At 36.0% G+C, this 23278-nt stretch overlaps 1 protein-coding gene across 1 annotated transcript in view; it reads left to right on the top strand.

Annotated features, from left to right (window-relative positions):
• Positions 1-23278, top strand: part of TAOK1 (TAO kinase 1) — a 157368-nt gene that overhangs the window by 75138 nt on the left and 58952 nt on the right. Inside the window, exons 3-7 of the mRNA XM_021704581.2 lie at positions 12922-12993; positions 17948-18049; positions 19279-19324; positions 19868-19964; positions 21586-21699. Of these exons, the coding sequence (XP_021560256.1) occupies positions 12922-12993; positions 17948-18049; positions 19279-19324; positions 19868-19964; positions 21586-21699 (431 nt within the window). The remainder of the gene's footprint in view (positions 1-12921; positions 12994-17947; positions 18050-19278; positions 19325-19867; positions 19965-21585; positions 21700-23278) is intronic.

Here is a 23278-nt window from a genome sequence, read left to right as displayed (position 1 = left end):
ACCTTAAGTAGAACCAATATGTCAGTAGATGGGTGACAGAGCACTGGCTTGGGAGCCAGGTAGCTTGCTAACAAATATGACAGACCATGTATGATCCTGGCAAATTCATTTTTTAAAATATTTTATTTATTCATTTGAGACACAGGAATACAGAGAGAGAGAGAGAGCATGAGCAGGGGGAGAGGGAGAGGGAGAAGCAGGCTCCCCGCTGAGCCAGGAGCCCAGTGTGGGGCTTGATCCCAGGACCCTGGGATCATGACCTGAGCCGAAGGCAGATGCTGAACCATTTGAGCCACCCAGGCGCCCCTGGCAAATTCATTTTTTGAAGTTATTTTTCTTTGTTTTAAAAAATGAGATGTAATATTTACCTCTTATTTTCTGCTGTAAGATTTTACTAATCTGTATTCTTTTAGGGGCTTGGCAAGTTTTATATTTTCGATGGTTACAGCATACTGTTGGTGTTAATAAAAGATATGGGGAGCCTGGGTGGCTCAGTTAGTTGGGCATCCAACTCTTGATTTTGGCTCAGGTCATGATCACAATGTTGTGAGATTGAGCCATGCTCCGGGCTCCGCATTCAGCAGAGAGTTTGCTTCAGATTGCCTCTCTCCCTCTCCCTCTGTCCCTAGCCCCCCATGTGCGCTCTCTCTCTCCCCTTCTCTCTCTCTAAAGTAAGTAAATAAATCTTTAAAAAAAAAAATAACAGAAAATATATAAATGTACAAAAAGATCTAGAAAGACCATTTACATATAATTAATTGATGGTGATTTCAGATCATTCTTATTGGTTCGTTAAAATAGCTCCAGAATGGATCTTTACAGTTTCCTGGTTTGAAACAGAATGATTAGTTGTATATATTTTCCTTTTCCTCCTCTTTTTTTGCTCTCTACAGCATCCAGTTTGTCTTTAGACCTATAGCCAGTTTTGACTTTACCTTTACTCTCAGGCAGTGAGAATAGATGACATGTAGTGTTGTGCTCTTTAATTACTTATAGCTCAAGTATTTTGTTATGTATATATATACTTTAAAAAAAATTTCTGACTATTAATCATCTTATTTATTCTCTATGAGAGGAATATCCCATCCTCTTTTCAGTTCATTTGTTAATATTAATCACTTCAAGAAAAATGTAGAAATCATGTACTCCTCTCTATATCATTTATGTTATTCTTGTCTTATGTATTACATCTGCATACATTAGATTTATTTAAAAAAATTTTTATTTTTAAGTGATCTCTACACCCATTGTGGGGCTTGAACTCACATCCCTGAGATCGAGAGTTGCAAGCTCCACCAACTAAGCCAGACAGTGCCCACATCTGCATACATTATAAATCAAGAATTCAGTGTCATAATTTTTGCTTTAAACAGTCATATGTATTTTAAAGAATTGAAGAGAAAAAATAGTTTTAAAATTTATCCACATATTTACCGTGTTATATACAACATGGTAGTTTATTTTGGAAATTTCCAGCTTACAGAAGGAATCCCAGAACTAATAGGTGAGTTTAGCAAAGTTGCAGGATACAAGAACAATATACAGAAACCCATTGTATTTCTATATGTTAGCAGTGAATGTTTTATGCTAAAGGTACTATTTATAGTACCCACAAAATGAAATTGTTGAGTTTAAATCCAACAAAAAATGTACATGATTTGTATTCTGAAAACCCTTAAACATTGAAAGAAATCAAAGGAGACCTAAATAATTGAAGAGATATACTGTGTTGATGGATTGGAAGACAAAATAATGTTATCTCCCAATTGATATATATAGATTCAATGCAATCCCAATCAAAATCCCAGCAGGCTTCTAAAATAAATATTGACAAGCATATTCTAAAAATTTTAGGGAAAGCAAAGGAACTAGAATAGCCAAAGCAATTTTGAAAAAGAAAACACGTTCAAGAACTCACATCATCTGGGGCACCTGGGTGGCTCAGTTGGTTAAGCGACTGCCTTCGGCTCAGGTCATGATCCCGGAGTCCCTGGATCGAGTCCCGCATCGGGCTCCCTGCTCAGCAGGGAGTCTGCTTCTCCCTCTGACCCTCCCCCCTCTCATGCTCTCTCTATCTCATTCTCTCTCTCAAATAAATAAATAAAATCTTAAAAAAAAAAAAAAAAAAAAAGAACTCACATCATCTGATTTCAGAAACCTGAAGTAATCAAGATAGTATGATATTGTTGAAAGGATAAATACAGAAACTCTTCAAACAGAACAGAGAGTGCAGACGTAGACCCATACAAATATAGTCAACAGATTCTTGGCAAAGGTACAAAGACAAATCAATGAAGAAAGGATAGTCTTGTCAACAAATGGTGCCAGAGCAAAGTTTACAAAAATAAACTTTGAGGGACACTTGGCTGGCTCAGTTGGTGGAGCATGTGACTCTTGATTTTGGGGTTGTGAGTTTGAACCCCACCTTGGGTGTTGAGATTACTTAAAAATAAAATCTTTTTAAAAAATAAAAATAGGGGGCACCTGGGTGGCTCAGTCATTAAGTGTCTGCCTTCAGCTCAGGTCATGATCCCAGGGTCCTGGGATTGAGCCCCGCATCAGGCTCCCTGCTCCTCGGAAAGCCTGCTTCTCCCTCTCCCACTCCCCCTGCTTGTGTTCCCTCTCTCACTGTGTCTCTCTCTGTCAAATAAATAAAATCTTTAAAAATAAATAAATAGGGGCGCCTGGGTGGCTCAGTTGGTTAAGCGACTGCCTTCGGCTCAGGTCATGATCCTGGAGTCCCTGGATCGAGTCCCGCATCGGGCTCCCTGCTCGGCAGGGAGTCTGCTTCTCCCTCTGACCCTCCTCCCTCTCATGCTCTCTGTCTCTCATTCTCTCTGTCTCAAATAAATAAAAAAAAAATCTTAAAAAAAAAATAAATAAATAAATAAAAATAGGGGCACCTGGGTGGCTCAGCTGGTTAGGCATCTGCCTTTGGCTCCAGTCATGGTCTGGAGGTCCTGGGATTGAGGCCTGGATCTGGCTCCCTGCTCAGCAGGGAGCCTGCTTTTCCCTCTCCCTCTGCCGTACACACATGCACTCTTTCTCTCAGATGGGTGGATGAAATCTTAAAAAATAAATAAATAAACAAATAAAAATAGACTTTGATTCTACCTTATATAAAAATGAATGCAAAATGGATCATAATGATAAATTTAAAGCCTATTATAAAGCTTCTAGAATAAAATATAGGAGAAAATCTTTAACAGCAGAAGCATTATCCATAAAAGACAAAATTTTTAAATTGAACTGTATCAAAATGAAAAAGCTTTCATTTTCTAAAAGATACTGTAAAGAGATGAAAAGGAAAGCCACAGACTGGCAGAAAATATTTTCAAGTCACATATCTGACAGAGGATTTGTATCCGGAACATATAAAGAACTCTTGAAGCACCTCGGTGGCTCAGTTGGTTGAACATCTGGCTCTTGATTTTGACTCAGGTCCTGATCTCAGGGTCCTGGGATCAAGCCCTGCATTGGGCTCCAAATGCAGCAGGGAGTCTGCTTGAGGATTCTCTCTTGCCCTCTCCCTCTACCCCTCCCCCTGCTCACGTGTGCTCTCTCTAAAGTAAAAATAAATTAGAAAAATGAAGAACTCTCACAGCTCAACAGTAAGAAAATAATAAAAATTGAGCAAAAGGTCTAAACAGACACATCCCCCCAAAATACAGATGGCTAATAAACATATAAAAAGATGCCCAACATCGTTAGTTTTTAGGGAAATACAAATTAAGACCACAATGAGATACCACTGTATGCTTAAATGACAGAAATAAAGATGAGCTGAAAGAAATAACAGGCAGTGCCAGGTACTGATGAGTATGTCGAGCGGTTGGAAATCTCATTAATTGCTGGTAGGAATGTAAAATGGTTTTGTCACTGTGGAAAATGGTTTGGTAGTTTGGTAGTTTTTTGGTAGTTTTGGTAGTTTTTAAATAAAGTTAAACATACTATTACCATATTGAGCCAGCATTCCCACTCCTAAATAGTAATCCAAGAGAAATGAAAACTCAGGTTCACACAAAAAACTATACATGAATGTTTAATGGTAGTTTTATTCATAATTGCCAGAAATTGCAATCTACTTCAGTGTACATGCCACCTGTTTATTAAATGTTCATTATTTAAAAAAAAATTTTTTTTTTCAGATTTTTTTATTCATTTGAGAGAGACAGAGCGAGCAAGAGCACGGCAGGGGGGAGGGGCAGAGGGAGAAGGAGAAGCAGACTCCCTGCTGAGCGTGGAGCCCGACGAAGGGCTCAATCCCAGGACCCTGGGATTATGACCTGAGCTGAAGGCAGACGCTTAACTGACTGAGCCACCCAGGTGCCCCGATTCATTCATTTTCATTAAACACACATTTCATGTACACATACACACACACAAACTATGATGAAATACAAATGGACTATAACAAATGAACCTAACTGTATTATAAATGAACAACATAAACACACAGAAGTGGGTAAGGGAGAAAAGAACTAATCTCAGATGATTTTGAAAACAGTATTTTGGCTGAATAAGGCTAAAGACAAAAGGAGGTCTAGTTACTTTGTTATTCACAGGGATATGGTTTGGCAATTCTGAAACTATATAGTAGATTTGAATAAGTAAATAAATGTATTGTAGATAATGAGAACAAGTTTCCTTACTGTCCAAGAAAGAAGTTACAAATAAGGAATGGGGGAAGGCTGTGGTTTTGGGTTAGAATTGTGAAGGTATTAGTAGGGACTTATTTTCTTTCACACACCACGGATATTTATATAAAGAAAAAAATATATATATATAGAAAAAGAATATAAATTTCTTTTATTAAATGTAGAATGACTAAGGGAATAATTGTTGCAACCAAGATCCACTGATGGTAAAATCAGTGGGTTAAAGTCTGAGGAGGAAGAGGATATATGCATAATCTCAAGTATAGCTCCAAAGATATTTATTAATTGAAATGGGAAAATCAGTGGAGACACTTGTCAGACTGCCTTAACCGAGTGATCAAGGTTAATAGCACCATTGTCCACATCATGTACCCCCTCTCTGACATGACACTGAGGACACATCATTTTTGTGTTTTTTTTTTTAAAGATTTTATTTATGTATTTGACAGAGAGAGACAGCGAGAGAGGGAACATAAGCAGGGGGAGTGGGAGAGGGAGAAGCATGCTTCCTGCAGAGCAGGGAGTCTGCTTCTCCCTCTGACCCTCCCCACTCTCATGCTTTCTCTATCTCATTCTCTCTCTCAAATCAATAAATAAAATCTTAAAAAAAAAAAAACAAAAAAACCCCAAAATAACCAGTGCTCTTCAGAAGTGTCAAAGTCCTAAAAGAGAAAGGTTGAGGAACTGTCACAGGCTGGAAGAGACTAAGGCACCATGATAACCAAGCAATGTAGGATCCTGGAACAGAAAAAAAGTTATTAGTAGAAAAATTGGTAACTTCAAATAAAGCCTCAGTTTAGTTAATAGTTAATAATTTCACCAATGTTAATTTGTTAGTTTTGATAATGGTACTGCATTATGCAAGATATTAACATTAGAGGAAGCTGGGTGAAGGGTATATGGTAACTGTACTATTTTTGCAACACTTGCGTAAGTCTGTAATTATTTCAAAGTTAACAACAACAAAAAAAAGCTTATTAGTAACCAGAAATAGACTTTCTCCAAAAAAGAAAAAAGGGAAGTGTCTCTTGACTTTTTTTTCCTTTAGAGAAATAAATACTTCATAAATAAAAGGCTCCAGGACATAAAATTGGTAGTTAAAGAAACATGTTTATTATTTTAAAGATTGTAATTTTAAAAGCAAGCCAATGAACTATTACTCTAAAGCCATAAAACATCTCTAAGAATTCCTTTCATAATCAGTAGGGGAAAACTCCACTCACATTCTTTATTTCTTCTTCCTTTTAAAATGCTCCCCCCCACTCAAGCAACAAATATAATTATAGATGTTTAATAATTTGGCAGTATTATGGATTTAGTTTTTTGTTTTGTTTTTTAGTGGGCACCATTGGAATAAAACCACAATTTAAAATATTATTTCCCTAGAGAAGAAATATGTTTCAAATTCTTAACAATTTGAACTTTTGGTTTATATCCCATTTGTAAATTGGATACAAAAAGAATAAGGAATATAGTAAAAACTCCATCTATAATTTCACTACCCAAGGACAGCTGTTATTAACATTTAGGTTTATATCCTTGAAGAATCTTGTTATGTACACATGCTGTATGTGTGCAGTTGTTGCTCACATTTGTTTAATTTCCAGATTGGACACAAAATGAGGGAAGAGGGACCTAGAAAACATTTCAAAAATAACCTTTTTTGGGGGCACCTGGGTGGCTCAGTCACTACGCGTCTGCCTTCGGCTCCGGTCGTGATCCTAGGGTCCTGGGATCGAGTCCCGCATTGGGCTCCCTGCTCAGCCAGGAGCCTGCTTCTCCCTCTCCCACTCCCCCTGCTTGTGATCCCTCTCTCGCTGTGTCTCTCTCTGTCAAATAAATAAAATCTTTAAAAAAAAAAAACACCTTTTTTTGGTATTACAGTTTTGTCTGAGTTTTTGTTTGTCCCTTCTCCAATTTATACTACTGTGGAGAAATACAGAAGAGGGGGAAAATATACATAGAATCTTAGAATTGGGCCCAATAAAAGAACCACACCGAGGGTGCCCCTGGGTGGCTCAGTCAGTTAAACATCTGACTTCAGCTCAGGTCATCAGGTCATGATCTCAAGGTCCTGGGATCGAGCCCCGCTTCGGGCTCCGCACTGGAATCTACTTGTTTCTCTCCCTTTCCCCCTCCCCCCGCTCATGCTCTCCCTGTCTCTCTCTCAAATAAATAAATAAAAATCTTAAAAAAAAAGAAAAAAGAACCACACTGAGAAAATCCTGACATACAGCCCATTCATTGTGGTGGTAGTATTTTTTAAATTGACTGATTTTATTGAATGCAATTTATGTACAGTAAATATACAAACACTAAATGTATAGTTTGATGAAATTAGATAAATTATGCCCCTATACAATCAACAAATCAAGATATAGAATGATGATGGTGGTGGTGGGGAATGGAATGGAAAAGATAGAGGATGGAATGACACTTGTTTGAATTTACCTTGAATTAATATTTTATATATTTAAAAATTAAAATTTAATCAGTATATATGGGGTGCATATCAAAGGCAAACAGGAACAATGACTCCAGCTGTATTTCAGATACAACCACATTGGAGGAAAGAATAGATCTAATACAAGTAACTTTTGTACATAATATTTTAACTGTATACCCTCAGTTTGGGAGAAGGAAACTGCAGACAAGTCTTCAACTCTTAATACATTTGTTTCATATTGGTATGGGTGTGACAGTTCTGAAACTATGTGTTAAAGGATTGAGCAATGAATGATACTGTTATTTAGAGTTAGGATCCTGACTATGAGAGAAGAGAAATATGGATTCAGGGAAATTAAGGAAGAACCCTGTGGGATTTGATGGGTTATATCTCCCCCCCCCATATATCTCCTATCTCTGTCTGCCACAAGATTGTCACTGTAATGACACCTCAGCACACAGATTTTGAATTCCTCACTAAAGGGAACAAGAGCTCCTTGGAGTAATGGCTCATTCTATTTCAGGGACAGGGAACATTAAAAGATAAGCCTTAGAACATCTTGTGCCAGAAAGTTAAAAAGTGCTTTAGAGAAAAAATAAAAAATTTTTAAAAAAAAAGAAAAAAAAAAGTTGGGGCCTGTCGAAAGGACACTAGAGCCAGATTGAGGGGGCTCTCACTGGCCAAATCCTGTAATATAAGCATTAGTATAAAAATGGTAATGGATTATATAGCCTTTTGAGTAAAATAGGAATCCATTATTTCCATGACAGATGATGGATGAATGGATGGATAAAAAGGGAGGGCTTTTCCTCATAATAGAATGCTGACTGTTATGGGGTGCCTGGGTGGCTCAGTCGGTTAAGCAGCTGCCTTTGGCTCAGGTCATGATCCCGGGATCCTGGGATCGAGCCCCGCATCGGGCTCTTTGCTCAGCAGAGAGCCTGCTTCTCCCTCTCCCTCTGCCTGCCTGCCGCTCCCACTGCTTGTGCGCGCTCTCTCTCTCTGTCAAAATCTTTAAAAAAAAAGAATGCTGACTGTTAAATGAGAAGGGAATGGTAGAGTTGAAAAAAAAAAAAAACCCCAGCATTTTGTAATCATCATAGTGAAGATTGGGCCTAGAACATTTCAGTGGTTGCTAAATCTAGAGGGAAAGTTTGATGAGCAGGATGTTTCCATGGTTTAAAAGTATCTCTTCACAGATTACTTGTTAGATATAAAGTAGGAAACAGTAAGTATAACTATATACATTAGGGTAGGAAATAGTAACTATAACTATATACATTGGGAAAGAACAGGCAATGCCTTGAGTAGGTGATGAAAATTAGTAACATCAAAGAAGAGATTGTATACCTACAGATATGATACCCTGAAAAGGACAATATCACTCTTGTAGTATTTTGGCCAAGGATGTATAACCAGAATCTAATCTTGAAGAAATACCAGACAAGCACAAATTTAGTAACATTCTATAAAATACCACTGTATATTCTTCAAAAATGCCAGTGTCATGAAAGACAAGGGTTAAGGAATTGTTCTAGATTAGAGGAGACTAACAAGACATGATAACGAAGTACAACATGTGATCCTGAAGGGAGGGGAAAACATGTATGTAGGCATTATATATTTTTATTTATTCTTTTTAGATGTAATCCGCAGAGGTATCTCATTTTAATTTTGTCATTTAATTTTAATGTAACATCACTAATAAGTTTGGGTTTTAATAAGTTATAATAATTTTCTAATTTAACTATTTTTTTTTTAAGATTTTATTTACTTATTTGACAGAGAGGGGGAAAGAGAGAGAGAGCACAAGCAGGGGGAGCGACAGGCAGAGGGAGAGAGAGAAGCAGGCTTCCCGCTGAGCAGTAATGTTATTTTAAAATAGTATGTTAGGGGTACCTGGATGGCTCAGTCAGTTAAGCGTCTGCCTTTGGCTCAGGTTATGATCCCAGGGTCCTGGGATGGAGCCCCACATCGGGTTTCCCCTGCTTGTGTTCTCTCTCTTTGTCAAATAATTAATTAAATAAAACCTTTTTAAAAAAATAACATTACAGGAGATTTTATAATAATAGTAAAGAGTTTTCCTCTATAATTTTCACCTAGTTCCCCTAATTTTAACATGTTACATAACTATGTAATATGGTTTTGTCAACATTATATTTATCAACATTACATTTATCAAAACTAAGAAATCAACATTGATCAAATGATACTCTAAACTTACATACTCAGATTTTTCCGGTTTTTCCACTGTCTCTCTTCTATTCTAGAATCTAATCCAGAAAATTGCATTTAGCATTATTTTATTATTTATTTTTAGAGAGATAAAGGTGGGGGAGAATCCGAGGGCCTATACTAGGCACCTCCAATATACCCACTTTTAAATCAGGCTTTGTCTTAGGCTAATTAAAAGTTCATCTGGTGGTGCACCTGGGTGGCTCAGTTGGTTAGGCGGCCGACTCTTGGTTTCAGCTCAGGTCATGATCTTGGGGTTGTGGGATTCAGCTCCGTGTGGGGCTTTACCCTCAAGCAGGGAGTCTCCTTGGGATTCCCTCTCTTCCTCTCCCTCCGCCCCTCTCCCCTCTGCTCATGCTCGCTCTCTCTCTCAAAATAAATCTTAGAAAGAAAGGGAGAGAAAGAGAAAGAAAGAAAGAAAGAAAAAGAAAATCATTAAAAACAAAAGAACTACATCTGGGGCTCCTGGGCGGCTCTGTTGGTTAAGTGCCTGACTATTTGGGCTCAGGTCATCATCTCAGGGTCGTGAAGTCAAGCCCCTCATGGGGCTCTGTGCTCAGCAAGGAGTCTGCTTGGGATTCTCTCTCCCTCTCCCTTTGTCCCTCTGCTCTCCCCCACGCCATGCTTGCATGCTCTGTCTCTCAAATAAATCTTTTTTAAAAAAATGCATCTGTTTAATGCAAAACAATAAAATTGGACCCTTACCTGTTACCATATATAAAAATTCAAAATGGATCAAAGATCTAAATGTAACTGTTAAATGTGTAAAACTTTTAGAAGAAAACTAGGGATAAATCTGCATAACCTTGGTTTTGGCAAAGGATCCTTAGATATGACACCAAAACCATGAGCAACAAAAGAAAAAATAGATGAAGTCCAAATAAAAAACTTCTGTGTCTCAAAACATTGTAAGACAACCTATAGGAGAAAATATTTTTAAATCGCATATCTGATAATGGATTTGTCTAGAATAAAGAACTCTTACAACTCAATAATGAAAAGACAATTTAAAAATGGGCAAAGGATCTGAATTGACATTTCTCCAAAGAAGATGTACAAATGGCCAGGAAGCACAAGAAAAGATGCTTAACATCATGAGTCATGAATCTTAAAAACATTATGCTAAATGAAAGAAGCAAACACAAAAGACCACATGTTATATGGTTCCATTTACATGAAGTGTCCAGAATGGGCAAATCTTAGAGGGACAGAGAGATAAGTTGTTGCTTAGGGCTGAAGTGGTGGGGAAAAGGAATAAGAGGGCGATTGCTAAAAGGTATGGGGTTTATTTATTTTTTAATAGAGAAAAGATTTTAGTGTAAAATACACATAAAATTTATCATTTTAACCATTTTTTAAATGAACAATTTGTGGAGTTTTCTTTTTGAGGTGATGGAAGTTCTAAAATTGTAGTGATGGTTGCATATATCTTTGTACTAAAAGCCATTAAATTGTATACATTCAAATGTGAATTGAATGGAATGTATATTATCTCAATAAAGCTCTTCTAAAAGAAAAGAATATTGATGTTAACACCTGTTGATTAAAATCAAGGAGCTCACAGATAAGCAGAGAACATTTTGGAAAAATAAGTTTATTGAAAAATACTCAAGCAGGACTTATGTGGCTAGATCCACTTTACCCATTACAACAAGTGGTGCAAGTTTCCATTAACCAATCTACTACTAATTGAAATTGAAATGTCAGTTGTTTCCAGACATGGTGTCTTTTTAAAATAGTTTTGTTTTGAGAGAGTGAGCTTTGGGGGAGGTGGCATGGAGGGGCAGAGAGAGAGAGAGAATCCCAAGGAGGCTTCGTGCCCAGCAGGGAACCCAACACAGTTTGGCTTGATCTTATCACCCTGAGATCGTGACCTGAGCCAAAATCAAGAGTAACTCATTTTAAGTATTTACAGCTATTCTCGTGTGCGTGTGTGGGTGCATGCATGTGTGGATGTATAGTAAGAGCTTGGCTCTTCTTTTCCGAAGAGTTTTTTGGGTTTTTTTAAAAGATATATTTACTTATTTTAGAGACACAGAGAGAGAGAGAGCAGTGGGGAGAGGGAGAGAGAGAATCCCAAGCAGACTCCCTGCTGAATGTGGAGTCTGAGATCATGACCTGACCCAAAACCAAGAGTGGGATGCTCAGCCAACTGTGCCACCCAGGTGCCCCTTCCAAAGAGTTAATGATCGTATTTCTTTTCTTTTTTTTTTTTTTTAAGATTTTATTTATTTATTTGACAGAGACACAGTGAGAGAGGGAACACAAGCAGGGCGAGTAGAAGAGGGAGAAGCAGGCTTCTTGCAGAGCAAGGAGCCCCATGTGGGGCTCGATCCCAGGACCCTGGGATCATGACCTGAGCCGAAGGCAGACGCTTAACGACTGAGCCACCCAGGCGCCCCAATGATCGTATTTCTATTATGTTTTTATCACTTTGTTTTCAAAATTTCCACAAGAGTGGTAAATAATTATGGTATCATTGTACAGTATTAATTCTGATTAGCAGTTGTTTACAATAGACATGATTTGTCACGTTGAGAAATTACCTTTCTAATTTAGGTTTTCTAGGAGTTTGACGTTCCCTGCAATTGAGTACATTTAGCATTGGGCCCTTCCTGCATTTTCAGCATTTATTGAGCACTGATATATATACTTTTTTCCCCTTTGACTTTTAATAAAAACGTGGTAAATGAGGGGCACCTGGGTGGCTCAGTCTATCAAGCATCATCGTGGTCCTGGGGTCCAGCCCTGTTGGGCTTCCTGCTCACCAGGGAATCTGCTTCTCCCTCTCCCTCTGCCCCTCCCCCGGCTCAGCACGTGAGCTTTCTCTTTCTCTCTCTCTCTCTCTCTCTGTCCCCCTCTCAAATATTTTTTAAAATGTGGCACATGTTTTCCTAGTATCTAAATCTTTTGCATTTCTGTGATATGTATTTTATCCAAATGAATATTTATTTTAATGCCTTTTGTAATACTTGGTTTTTAAATTATTTAGAATTCTTTTGTCTGTATTTTCAAATGAAATTGGTACTATTTTGTACTGTTTGTGAGGTTTTAGTTTCTGGGTTATACTGCCTTCATAAAATTAATGGGATAACTTTTTGTTACCACTTATATCCTGGAAAGTTCCCCTGATAAAACTATTTTCCACTTATGACTATTTTAAAGATAATTAATTGGTATTCTTTTCAATATGCCACTGTTGTTTTCCTCACATTTTTTCTTTAGATCAGTTTTAGTAATTTTAACTAGAAAATTGTCCATTTCATTGAGATTTCAAAATTTATTAGCATAGACTTATATACTAGTCTTGTTTTGTCTCTGTTTATAGTACTATTAAGATTTCTGTATTTTTTTCTCTCAACTAAATCACTGAAAGATAAACCTTTATTTTTCTCTCCAGTGTATGAGCTCCTGGATAATTTGATAAGTTTCATTATATATTTATTATTATTTTTTAAATGTGCTTTAATAGCACTTTTGATGTCCTTTTTGATATGATAGCTTATAAATGCTTTAATTCTCAGAAAAATAATTGCACAGATTTAATTTATTCATTTTTACTATGGTCCTTCGTTTTTTTAGGCACGAGATGTACGCACCAATGAAGTGGTGGCTATCAAGAAAATGTCTTACAGTGGAAAGCAGTCTACTGAGGTAGGTGAAATGTATACATTCTTATTGGCATATTAAAGAAAGACATGCTGTTTTTAATGGGGGTAGATGGGAATTCTTTCAAAAAGTATACATACATAAAAGTATACAAATATTAAGGGTGTATCTCAGTGAATTTTCTTTCAGAAACTAAATATACCCATTAAAGTTGTACCTAAAGCCATAAACATTAATGGCCTCCCAACTTGTGCCCCTTGCTTTTAATTTTTTAGTATATGTGCTGCTGAAGTGAGCTTTTTAAAACTGTGGTTTAATATATTACTTTATCTGTATCATAGAGGAATCACCAGTTTTTAAAAAAGTAAACTAGAATAAGATATATTTGACAATAAATTATATTGTGTATAGTTTCTTAATGGTTTAGAAATTGTTTAAGGCTTGTTTTAAACAAACTTTAATAAGCAACAGGCAGTTATATCTAGTCTGAAAAATAAGCAGTGTGTAATAATTTGAAAAACAAAAAAATTATTGATACTACATTGATACTACTTCAGTTTGCTAATATTCTGGTTAGTTCTCTTCAGGTAGTTATTCTATTTAATCGTATACATTTATTTTATAACATGTATTCTACTTTCTAAATCTAGGATCTTTAGGCTTTAATTTTAAAATTAATTATTTTAATTGTGGTAAAATACACACAACAAAATTTACCATCTTAACTATTTTTAAATGTACAGTTCAGTGGCATTGAAGACATTCACTTTGTCATGCAGTCATCACCACCATTCTTCTCCAGAACTCTTTTCATCTTGCAGAACTGAAATTCTATACCCATTAAACAATAATTCTCCATTCTCTCCATCCTCCCCCCCCTGTAAATCACCATTCTCATTTCTTTCTCTGTGAATTTGACTACTTCAGGTGTCTCATGTAAGTGAAATCATGCAGTATTTGACCTTTTGTGACTGGCTTATTTCACTTAGCATAATATCCTCAAAGTTCATCCATGTTATGGTATGTGTCAGAATTTCCTTCTTTTTTGAGGCTAAATAGAGAGAGAGAGAGTGTGTATGTGTGTACAAACCACCACATTTTGTTTATCCACCATTTGTTGGTGGACACTTCATGTTGCTTCCACCACTTGGTTATTGTGCCGCTGTGACCTGGCTGTGTAAATATTTCTTTGAATCTCTGCTTTCAATAATTTCAGGTATATGGCTAGAGGTGGAATTGCTGGTTAGTCTTTACTTTTTAAAGATTTTGGTTTTCTACTTTTTTTGAAGTTTCTGTTTTATGGTAAATCTTATTTTTGTGAAGATCATCTTGTGGGTATGGTAACACTTTTAGGATTATATCACTCTTCCATCATTTTGATACCTAAAAATTTTTCTAAAAATTCCTAAAACTACTAAAAAACTCCATTTCTTACAAGTTAACTGATTTTATTTGCCATTCTATAGCACAACTATAGAACTAGCTTTCACAGGCAGACTGGTACTGTGTTGGAGTCTGTTTGATTAGTTACACCTAAAACAAAGTTTCATTTAGTGTATCATCTTTTCACATCCAATTATTAGTGTCTTTCATGAAAGTCTTTTTTACCTTCAAGAATACAGGCTTTTGCTTTGTTCTGAGTTGCGTCCCAGAGCATTCAAATTTGAAATTTAAAGCCCATGAAATGTTTTCATGATGTAGCGTCTTATATTGTACACATTTTATATAAAAACACTGTAAACAGGGGCGCCTGGGTGGCTCAGTTGGTTAAGCGATTGCCTTCGGCTCAGGTCATGATCCTGGAGTCCCGGGATCGAGTCCCGCATCGGGCTCCCTGCTCAGCAGGGAGTCTGCTTCTCCCTCTGACTCTCCCCCTCTCATGCTCTCTCTCTCTCTCATTCTCGCTCTCAAATAAATAAATAAAATCTTTAAAAAAAAAAAAAAAACACTGTAAACATATTTTGCTGTCTTTTGTTGAAGACTTGTGAAATAAAATGAGATATATGATCTTAAATTTTAGTACAAAACATTTCTCAAAGTTTTCTATTATGCTAGTAGTTTCCCTGCCTTTAGAAATATGGCCCAAGTTAGTAGAAAACCTTGAAAAAACTCAAACAAGAGCAAAAAGCAGATTCCTAATTTCCACCCCACATCTACTAAGCCTCTAGAATCTTTGAGTATGGACTGATGGATCTGTATTTTTAGAGTTCCCTGGATGCTTTCTTTTTTTAAGATTTTATTTATTTGGAAGAGAGAGAGAGAGCGAGCATTAGCAGGGGGACAGGGAGAGGCAGAGTCCCCTGCTAAGCAGGGAGCCTGATGTGGGGCTTGATCCCAGGACACTTAACCTACTGAGCCACCCAGGCGCCCCTCCCTGGTTGCTTAAGAGTAACTATGGGTATGACATAAGTAAGGCTGTCATGGAGTAGCTTATGGCCAAAGATTTATCTGTATTTCCTCAAAGCTGTCAATGAAGAAGGCTCTTAGTAAAATGTGTAAGAAAATATTTTCATACTGCTTGTTTTTTTCTGTGACCTTTCCTATATAGTAACAGTTATTTACTAGCATTTAGAAAGTATGCATTTAGGAATTTAAATCTCAGAGTAATCATTTGAGTTTAAAAAACAAACATAACCTTAATATTTGATAGAACATATAAGCCAAAAACACAATAGGTGACCTATATGGCATGTAAATTCATGGGGTTTTTTTGTTTTTTGTTTTTGTTTGTTTTTAAAGATTTTATTTATTTATTTGACAGAGAGAGACAGCGAGAGAGGGAACACAAGCAGGGGGAGTGGGAGAGGGAGAAGCAGGCTTCCTGCGGAGCAGGGAGCCCGATGTGGGGCTTGATCCCAGACCCTGGGATCATGACCTGAGCCGAAGGCAGACGCTTAACAACTGAGCCACCCAGGTGCCCCTGTAAATTACATGTTAATAAAGCTGCAAATAACAGGAAAGTTGATGGGGTGCCTGGGTGGCTCAGTCGGTTAAGTGTCTGTCTTCATCTCAGCTCATGATCTCGGGGTCCTGGGGTTGAGCCTAGAGTTGGGCTTACTGCTCAGCGGGGAGCCTGCTTCTCCCTCTCCCTCTGCCCCTCCCCCCCACTCAATCTCTCCCCCCTCTCTATCTCAAATAAGTAAGTAAAGACGTTATTTTTTTAAACATTCTTTTATTTAAATTCAATTATATTAATTTACATACATATAATGTACTATTGGTTTCAGAGGTACAGGCCTATGATTCATTAGTCTTATATAATACCCAGTGCTCATTACATCACATGCCCTCCTTAATGTCCATCACCCAGTTACCCCATCCCTCCACCCCCATCCCCTCCAGCAACATTCAGTTTGTTTCCTGTGATTAAGAGTCTCTTCTGGTTTGTCTCCCTCTCTGGTTTTCATCTTGTTTTATTTTTTCCTCTCTTCCCCTGTGATCCTCTGTTTTGTTTCATAAATTCCACATATCAGTGAGATCATATGATAATTGTCTTTCTCTGATTGACTTATTTCGCTTAACATAGTACCCTCTAGTTCTATCCACGTCATTGCGAATGGCAAGATTTCATTTTTTTGATGGTTGCTTAATATTCCTGTGTGTGTGTGTGTGTGTGTGTGTGTGTGTGTGTGTGTGTACACACACCACATCTTTAACCATCTGTTGATGGACATCTGGGCTCTTTCCGTAGTTTGGCTATTGTGAACATTGCTGCTATAAACATTGGGGTGCGGGCGCCCCTTTGTATCACTGCATTTGTATCTTTGGGGTAAATACCCAGTAGTGGCAAGTGCTGGGTCCTAGGGTAGCTCTGTTTTCAACTTTTTGAGGAACCTCCATACTGTTTTCCAGAGTGGCTGCACCAGCTTGCATTCCTACCAACAGTGTAGGAGGGTTCCCCTTTCTCCGCATCCTCGCCAACATCTGTCGTTTCCTGACTTGTTAATTTTAGCCATTCTGACTGGTGTGAGGTGGTATCTCATTGAGGTTTTGATTTGGATTTCCCTGATGCTGAGCGATGTTGAGCACTTTTTCATGTGTCTGTTGGCCATTTGGATGTCTTCTTTGGAGAAATATCTGTTCATGTCTTCTGCCCATTTCTTGATTGGATTATTTGTTCTTTGGGTGTTGAGTTTGAGAAGTTCTTTATAGATTTTGGATACTAGCCCTTAATCTGATATGTCATTTGCAAATATCTTCTCCCATTCTGTAGGTTGTCTTTTGGTTTTGTTGACCGTTTCCATTGCTGTCCAAAAGCTTTTTATCTTGATGAAGTCCCAATAGTTCATTTTTGCCTTTGTTTCCCCATGATTTTGGAGAAATGTCTAGCAAGAAGTTGCTACGGCCAAGGTCAAAGAGGTTGCTGCCTGTGTTTTCTTCTAGAATTTTGATGGATTTCTGTCTCATGTTTAGGTCTTTCATCCATTTTGAGTAAAATCTTTAAAAAAAAAAAAGAGGGTGCTTGGGTGGCTCAGTCAGTTAACCATCTGCCTTTGGCTCAGGTTGTGATCCCAGCATCCTGGGATTGAGCCCCATGTCAGGTTTCCTGCTCAGCGAGGAGTTTGCTTTTCCTTCCCCCTGCTCTTGCTCTTTCTCTCTCTGTCTTCCTCTCAAATAAGTAAGTAAAATCTAAAAACAAAAAAAAAAAAAGGGGAAGTTGAGCTGATGAAGAAAAATCACGAAATATAGTATGTAGTTTTCATCAACATGCTTGGTGTGTGATTGTAAAATTTAATGAGATTCATTGATGATAAATTTTATCAAAGTAAAATTTGTTCTACCTTGAATAAAATAACTATAAATTATGAATTGAGTTTAACCTATACAAGTGTCATTTCTTTCAAATTTATTAGTTTGCTATTTAAATATTACAAATAAAGCAAAGTTGTATGTTCTCATTAACCCTGCTTAAGCTAGTAATTACTTTTTTCTTATATAACTTTCTAAGGAAAAGCAACTGTTCATATTTCTTTCCTTTATTCCTTTTTTTCCCCCACAGAAATGGCAGGATATTATTAAGGAAGTCAAGTTTCTACAAAGAATAAAACATCCCAACAGTATAGAATACAAAGGCTGCTATTTACGTGAGCACACAGCATGGGTAGGTGTTTGCCCTCTCCTTGCTATAATTTAGTTGGTATTGGTTTAGAATTAATTAATTCAAGAATGTCTCAAAGTGGTTGTGGAAAGCCATGCAAAAACACCTTGAAATGTTAGTTCTTACTGAGAGAGGAAGAGCAGCTTTTCTTGGAACTCCTTGGCAATAAGAGATAATAAAACTTTTGCAAGTTTACTGCAGAGATTTGGCTGACCTTTATGTGCGTGGTAAAATGTTCTCTGACATTTTTTAGTTATCACCATTTTAAAATGGTTTATCAAGCATTGTACAATAATCCTATTATTTGAGGATAAAAATTAGCATATCTTTTTGACATAAATATATTGTAATGTACAAAGATTTTGGTAAAGTGTCGGTGAATTTTGGTGAAATATGAACTGATTCCTTGGCCGAATAATACTAATGGTAGAGAATTGAGACACTTTATTACAAGAAATGGAGATTAAGTTTTTCTTTTTACCATTGAGGTGACAAGGTAGTATTCCAGCAGTGGTATAGGCATAATAAATGTATCTTTAAAGAGTAAATTTTCTGGGTGCCTGGATGGCTCAGCAGTTAAGCGTCTGCCTTCCCCTCAGGTCATGATTCCAGGGTCCTAGGATCGTGCTCTGCATCTGACTCCCTGCTCAGTGCGGAACCTGCTTCTCCCTCTCCTTCCCACTTGTGCTCTCTCTCTGGTCACTCTGTCTCTCTCTCTCTCTCTCAAATAAAATCTTAAAAAAAAAAATAAATTTTCTTTTAACAGAAATGATCCCCAAGGGTAATAATAGGGCCTACCTTATAAGGTGGTTATAAGGATTAAATTAGTTTATATATATAAAATATCTGGCGCACAGGAGATGCTCTGCGTTTGCTTTAAGGAAGCATTTAAACTATAACCTAACCGTTGTACATATAGATCCAGAGTACAGTTTTCCATTTGCTAACAGTTATAACAATGTAACTATGTTCCTTTATAGTTTTAGTTAGTAATTATAGATGAAATATACATCTTGTACAAGTGATTACATGTCAGCATAAAAGATTAATGTATCATTGGCTTAACTTTATCATTTAAGAAATTGCTAAATACATAAACATTTTTTAAGGTAAATGATGACTAGATTTATTTTACTTCAAACTATCATCTTGATCTCCTTGGTGAACTTATTTTATCTCAAATAGAATCTTTTTACTAATTTAATGCCTTTATAATTTTTCTTCCCATGTAGCTGGTAATGGAATATTGTTTAGGATCTGCTTCAGATTTACTGGAAGGTAGGTTTCCTTTAATTATTTAGGAAAAAAAGTATTAGCAAAAATATAATGAGAATTCTGTATGATTTTCTTAAATAATGTAAAAACTTTACAGATAGAGTAAAAACCTTCGCCTTTTCTAGATTCTCTTCATGGTATGCACTGTCCTGTAGTAGCGTAAAATAGGTGAAATTTTTTATATTATGACTTACCAAGCATTTTTCTTTATCCTTTGTCATTTAGCTTAACCTATTCCTTCTGTTCAGAATGAAGATGTGTGAGAATAAAGGGAGAACTTCTCTTTTGTTACTTTTGTTTTTATAATTAACTAATTGTTGAATTTTGTTAGCTTAGAGAAAAATTGGCTGTGAGCTATATACTTCAACAGCTAGGCACAACTGTAATTCCAGTTCTAAAGTTCAGTAGCCTTGTTTTATTGTTTTGGGGAGCAAGTCTTCTCACTAAATGTTTGTTTTTTTAAAATGGCCTCAAATATTAGGTGTTTATTTTTTTAAACAAAAATATTCTGTATAGTAATTATCTTCCAATAAATTTTATTTTAAGTTCACAAAAAGCCATTACAAGAAGTGGAAATAGCAGCAATTACACATGGTGCTCTCCAGGGATTAGCCTACTTACATTCTCATACCATGATCCATAGGTAAGCACTTTGACAGTTATCATGTATTAACAGCAGGTGGCTTATTGGATTTATCAACCATGGAACTTACTAACCCTGAAAGTTTTGTTGGTTATAGCCATATAAAAGTATTTCAGAATCTTATAAACTCATTTTTTAGGTTGTCTTACAAACATGCCAGTACATTTGATCTCCTTTTAGGATCAGGTATTTTCTTCCATAATGATAAAAGATTTAATTTAATTCAAAATTAAATAATTTTTCTTTTAGGATCAGTTTTATCTTTGTCTACACGTGCTGCTGGGTTTTCTGACATTTGTGCACTTTATAGATGTGTGGTAGGAATTTAATTGTAGAATCATTTAATTTGTAAGATGGAAAAGACATTAGGGATTATGTAGTCTTAACTTTTTTCATTTCACAGGTAAAACGATGCCCCAGTTTATGACTAATTTTTCTGAAGTTTACAAAGCCATACTAGACTTGAACTAAGCTTAGGTCTTTTGTCTTTCCGGGAACTGATAATGCCAGTTTTATTCCATTGATCCCATGACATGGACTTAACACTCTATGCTTTTGAGTATTAATCCTTGATGATCCTTAATAATGGATAGTAACATTAAGGTTAAACTATTTTATAATGCATTTTTAGCATTGATATAGGTTTTGTCTATTTTAAAAGGAAACTAGCAGTGGACCAGGCAATTGATATTAAACTATATAGTAGAGTCATTGTGAGCTAAATGGCTTACCCTTTTTTTTTTTTTAAGATGAGGATAGTAAGGTCCAAGAGAAATCTACATGCTAACAAATAAGTGAATGGAAGAGTTGGAATTAGACCCTAAGGTCTTACCAACCTCAAAGTACCTCTCCTCATTTAAAAAGGAAATGGAAAAAGATTTATTTAATATTATATCCATTACAATAGTTAGAATTGACAAGTGCTTGGAAATTTGGTTGGGTTTTTTTTTGTTTGGTTGGTTTTTTTGTGGTTTTTTTGGGAAAGGTTAAATGTTATGGTGCCAATTGGACATACAATGCTATTATATAAATGTCCATAATATTCTTATTTTGCATGGATAATATGTTTGCTGATTTTAAAAAGTAAGCTTGAAAGTAAATTTGGATCATTAGATACTACATTATCCATGTGTTTCAGTTTTCATTTCATGTTTAATTAGGAGAACTATGCTAAGGTTTGGAAATGATAAGAATAACTTTAAAAAAAACAAATTTGGGGTATGAGATCTTTCGTTTTTAACTTTAAGTGGTATACTCAGAAATCTTAAAATTATGAAGGAATGGTCAGCTAATTAAATTCTATTTTTAAAACCATTATTTGTATCAATAAACAGGAACTCAAGTATAGACTATACTCGAATTACTTGATTTTCTGTCTTTTGTCTTTACTGCTATTTTGTCTTCTCTTTTAGAGAGGAAAATTATCACTGTATATTTATATCACTTCTGTATTTTTTACTTTTGGATCTTAATTCTCATTATCCTAATTTAGAAATTACCCTAGGACTTAATTATTTTGATTTCTCCTTCCCTGTTTTAAAATTTTTTACTTGATTTTTATCATTTTCAACACAATCTAACGAAGAAAAGAGAAATAATTTTCTGTGTTCCTTAAACCCAGAGATATCAAAGCAGGAAATATCCTTCTGACAGAACCAGGCCAGGTGAAACTTGCTGACTTTGGATCAGCTTCCATGGCATCTCCTGCCAATTCTTTTGTGGGAACGCCATATTGGTAAGAATAATCCTATTTGCTGTTGATCCTCATGATTGAAATAGGAAATGTGTGATTATACTTTTTCAGATGCCTTATATTTTGCCTGGTAATATAATGCTATTTTGGACATTTTAACTTTAAGCATAGTTAGTTTCAAATACAGATTTGGAGTGCTGCCTTTACATCTCCTATTTTTTCATTTGTCTCTTCGACATTTTCTTCTGTATTATAACCTGCATCATATTTTGGGTGTGGGAGTAAAAATATTCAGTGAAAATCCAAGTGGAGGAGAAAGATAGAAATGCTAAGTGGAAATTTGTGTGTTTTCTTTAGATTTATGTTTATTATATATCATTATCTTCAGACTAAGAATACCTGAAGACTGATAGCTGATTTGGAGTTTTTTGGTTTTATTTTTTATTATGGAGATTTCAGATATACATAAAAGTAGACAAAAGTATAATGAAGCCTCACATACCAGTCACCCAGCCCAATAACAATATCCCATGGCCAGTTCTGCTGTATGTACTCATTTTTCTCTCCCCGACCCCGCCATTATTGTGAAGCAAATTCTAGGCATCCTCTGTTTTATCCATAAATAATTCAGTATTAATGTCAGCAAGTTTGAAGGGAATAATTGTCTAGCTCTTCAACTTCCATATGATGAGAGTAGTGTCTTAGTTCTACTACGTCTTCTTTCCCACCTACCTTTCAAATCTCCCTCTCCTGCTTTATAAAAAATAGGACTCCTTACATCCTGAATATTACAATGATGCATTGGTCTTGGTTGTAAAAGCCTCAAAGCAATACCAGAAGAACAATTTGAGAATATATAGTAACTATCAGAAATATTGAAGAGTCAGGGCACAAACTCTTGGCAAGGCCTTGTGCCTTTTCAGTCATCTTCCTTCCCTTCCTTTTACTCCTTGCTTTTTCTCTCTCCTCAGTTATCTTTCCCCCAGTAAAATTCATAACTGAGATGGTTGTCATGGGGACACATTAACATGTTATTTACATTGAAAATGAAGTCAGACTTTTTTGACAGAAAGTGATTCTTATTTGACTGATTGATATGACAGTGAAGACTGGCTTTGCTAATTGAGTTAGACAGCACTGTGTTGTTGTTTTTTAATAAATCGAATGAGCTAACTCTGCAGCTCTGTGTTTTAAATATCTTTAAATCACATACACAGTATGAAGTATATATATATATATGCTGTGCATTATATCCTTTACATCTATTAAGTTTATAAAATTTAGATAACTCAAAAATATACAAGGGGATAAATAATTTTCATAAATTCATTAGTGGCAAATGAATTTAAAAACTTGAAGAATTTCTACTCCTCCACTGCTCTAGATGACCAAAAATTTCTTATGTAGAACCCTACTTTAGGTAGACTCCCTTTCCCTTCTATTAAAAGGATTCTGGGAGCAAATATTTCTTAATGTTTCTCCTATTTATAAATTAATGATGAATATTAGATATTTAAAAGGTCCTGAAAGGTTCTGCAATAAAAAACAAAATTACTTCTTTAATTCTGCCTAAATTAGTAATTTCCCAAACTTACTTCAACATCTTAAAGAACCTTGGGGG

The sequence above is a fragment of the Neomonachus schauinslandi genome, chromosome 15, assembly GCF_002201575.2.
Source record: "Neomonachus schauinslandi chromosome 15, ASM220157v2, whole genome shotgun sequence".
In the NCBI taxonomy this organism is placed as follows: domain Eukaryota; kingdom Metazoa; phylum Chordata; class Mammalia; order Carnivora; family Phocidae; genus Neomonachus; species Neomonachus schauinslandi.
This window is presented reverse-complemented; position numbering and strand designations above follow the sequence as displayed.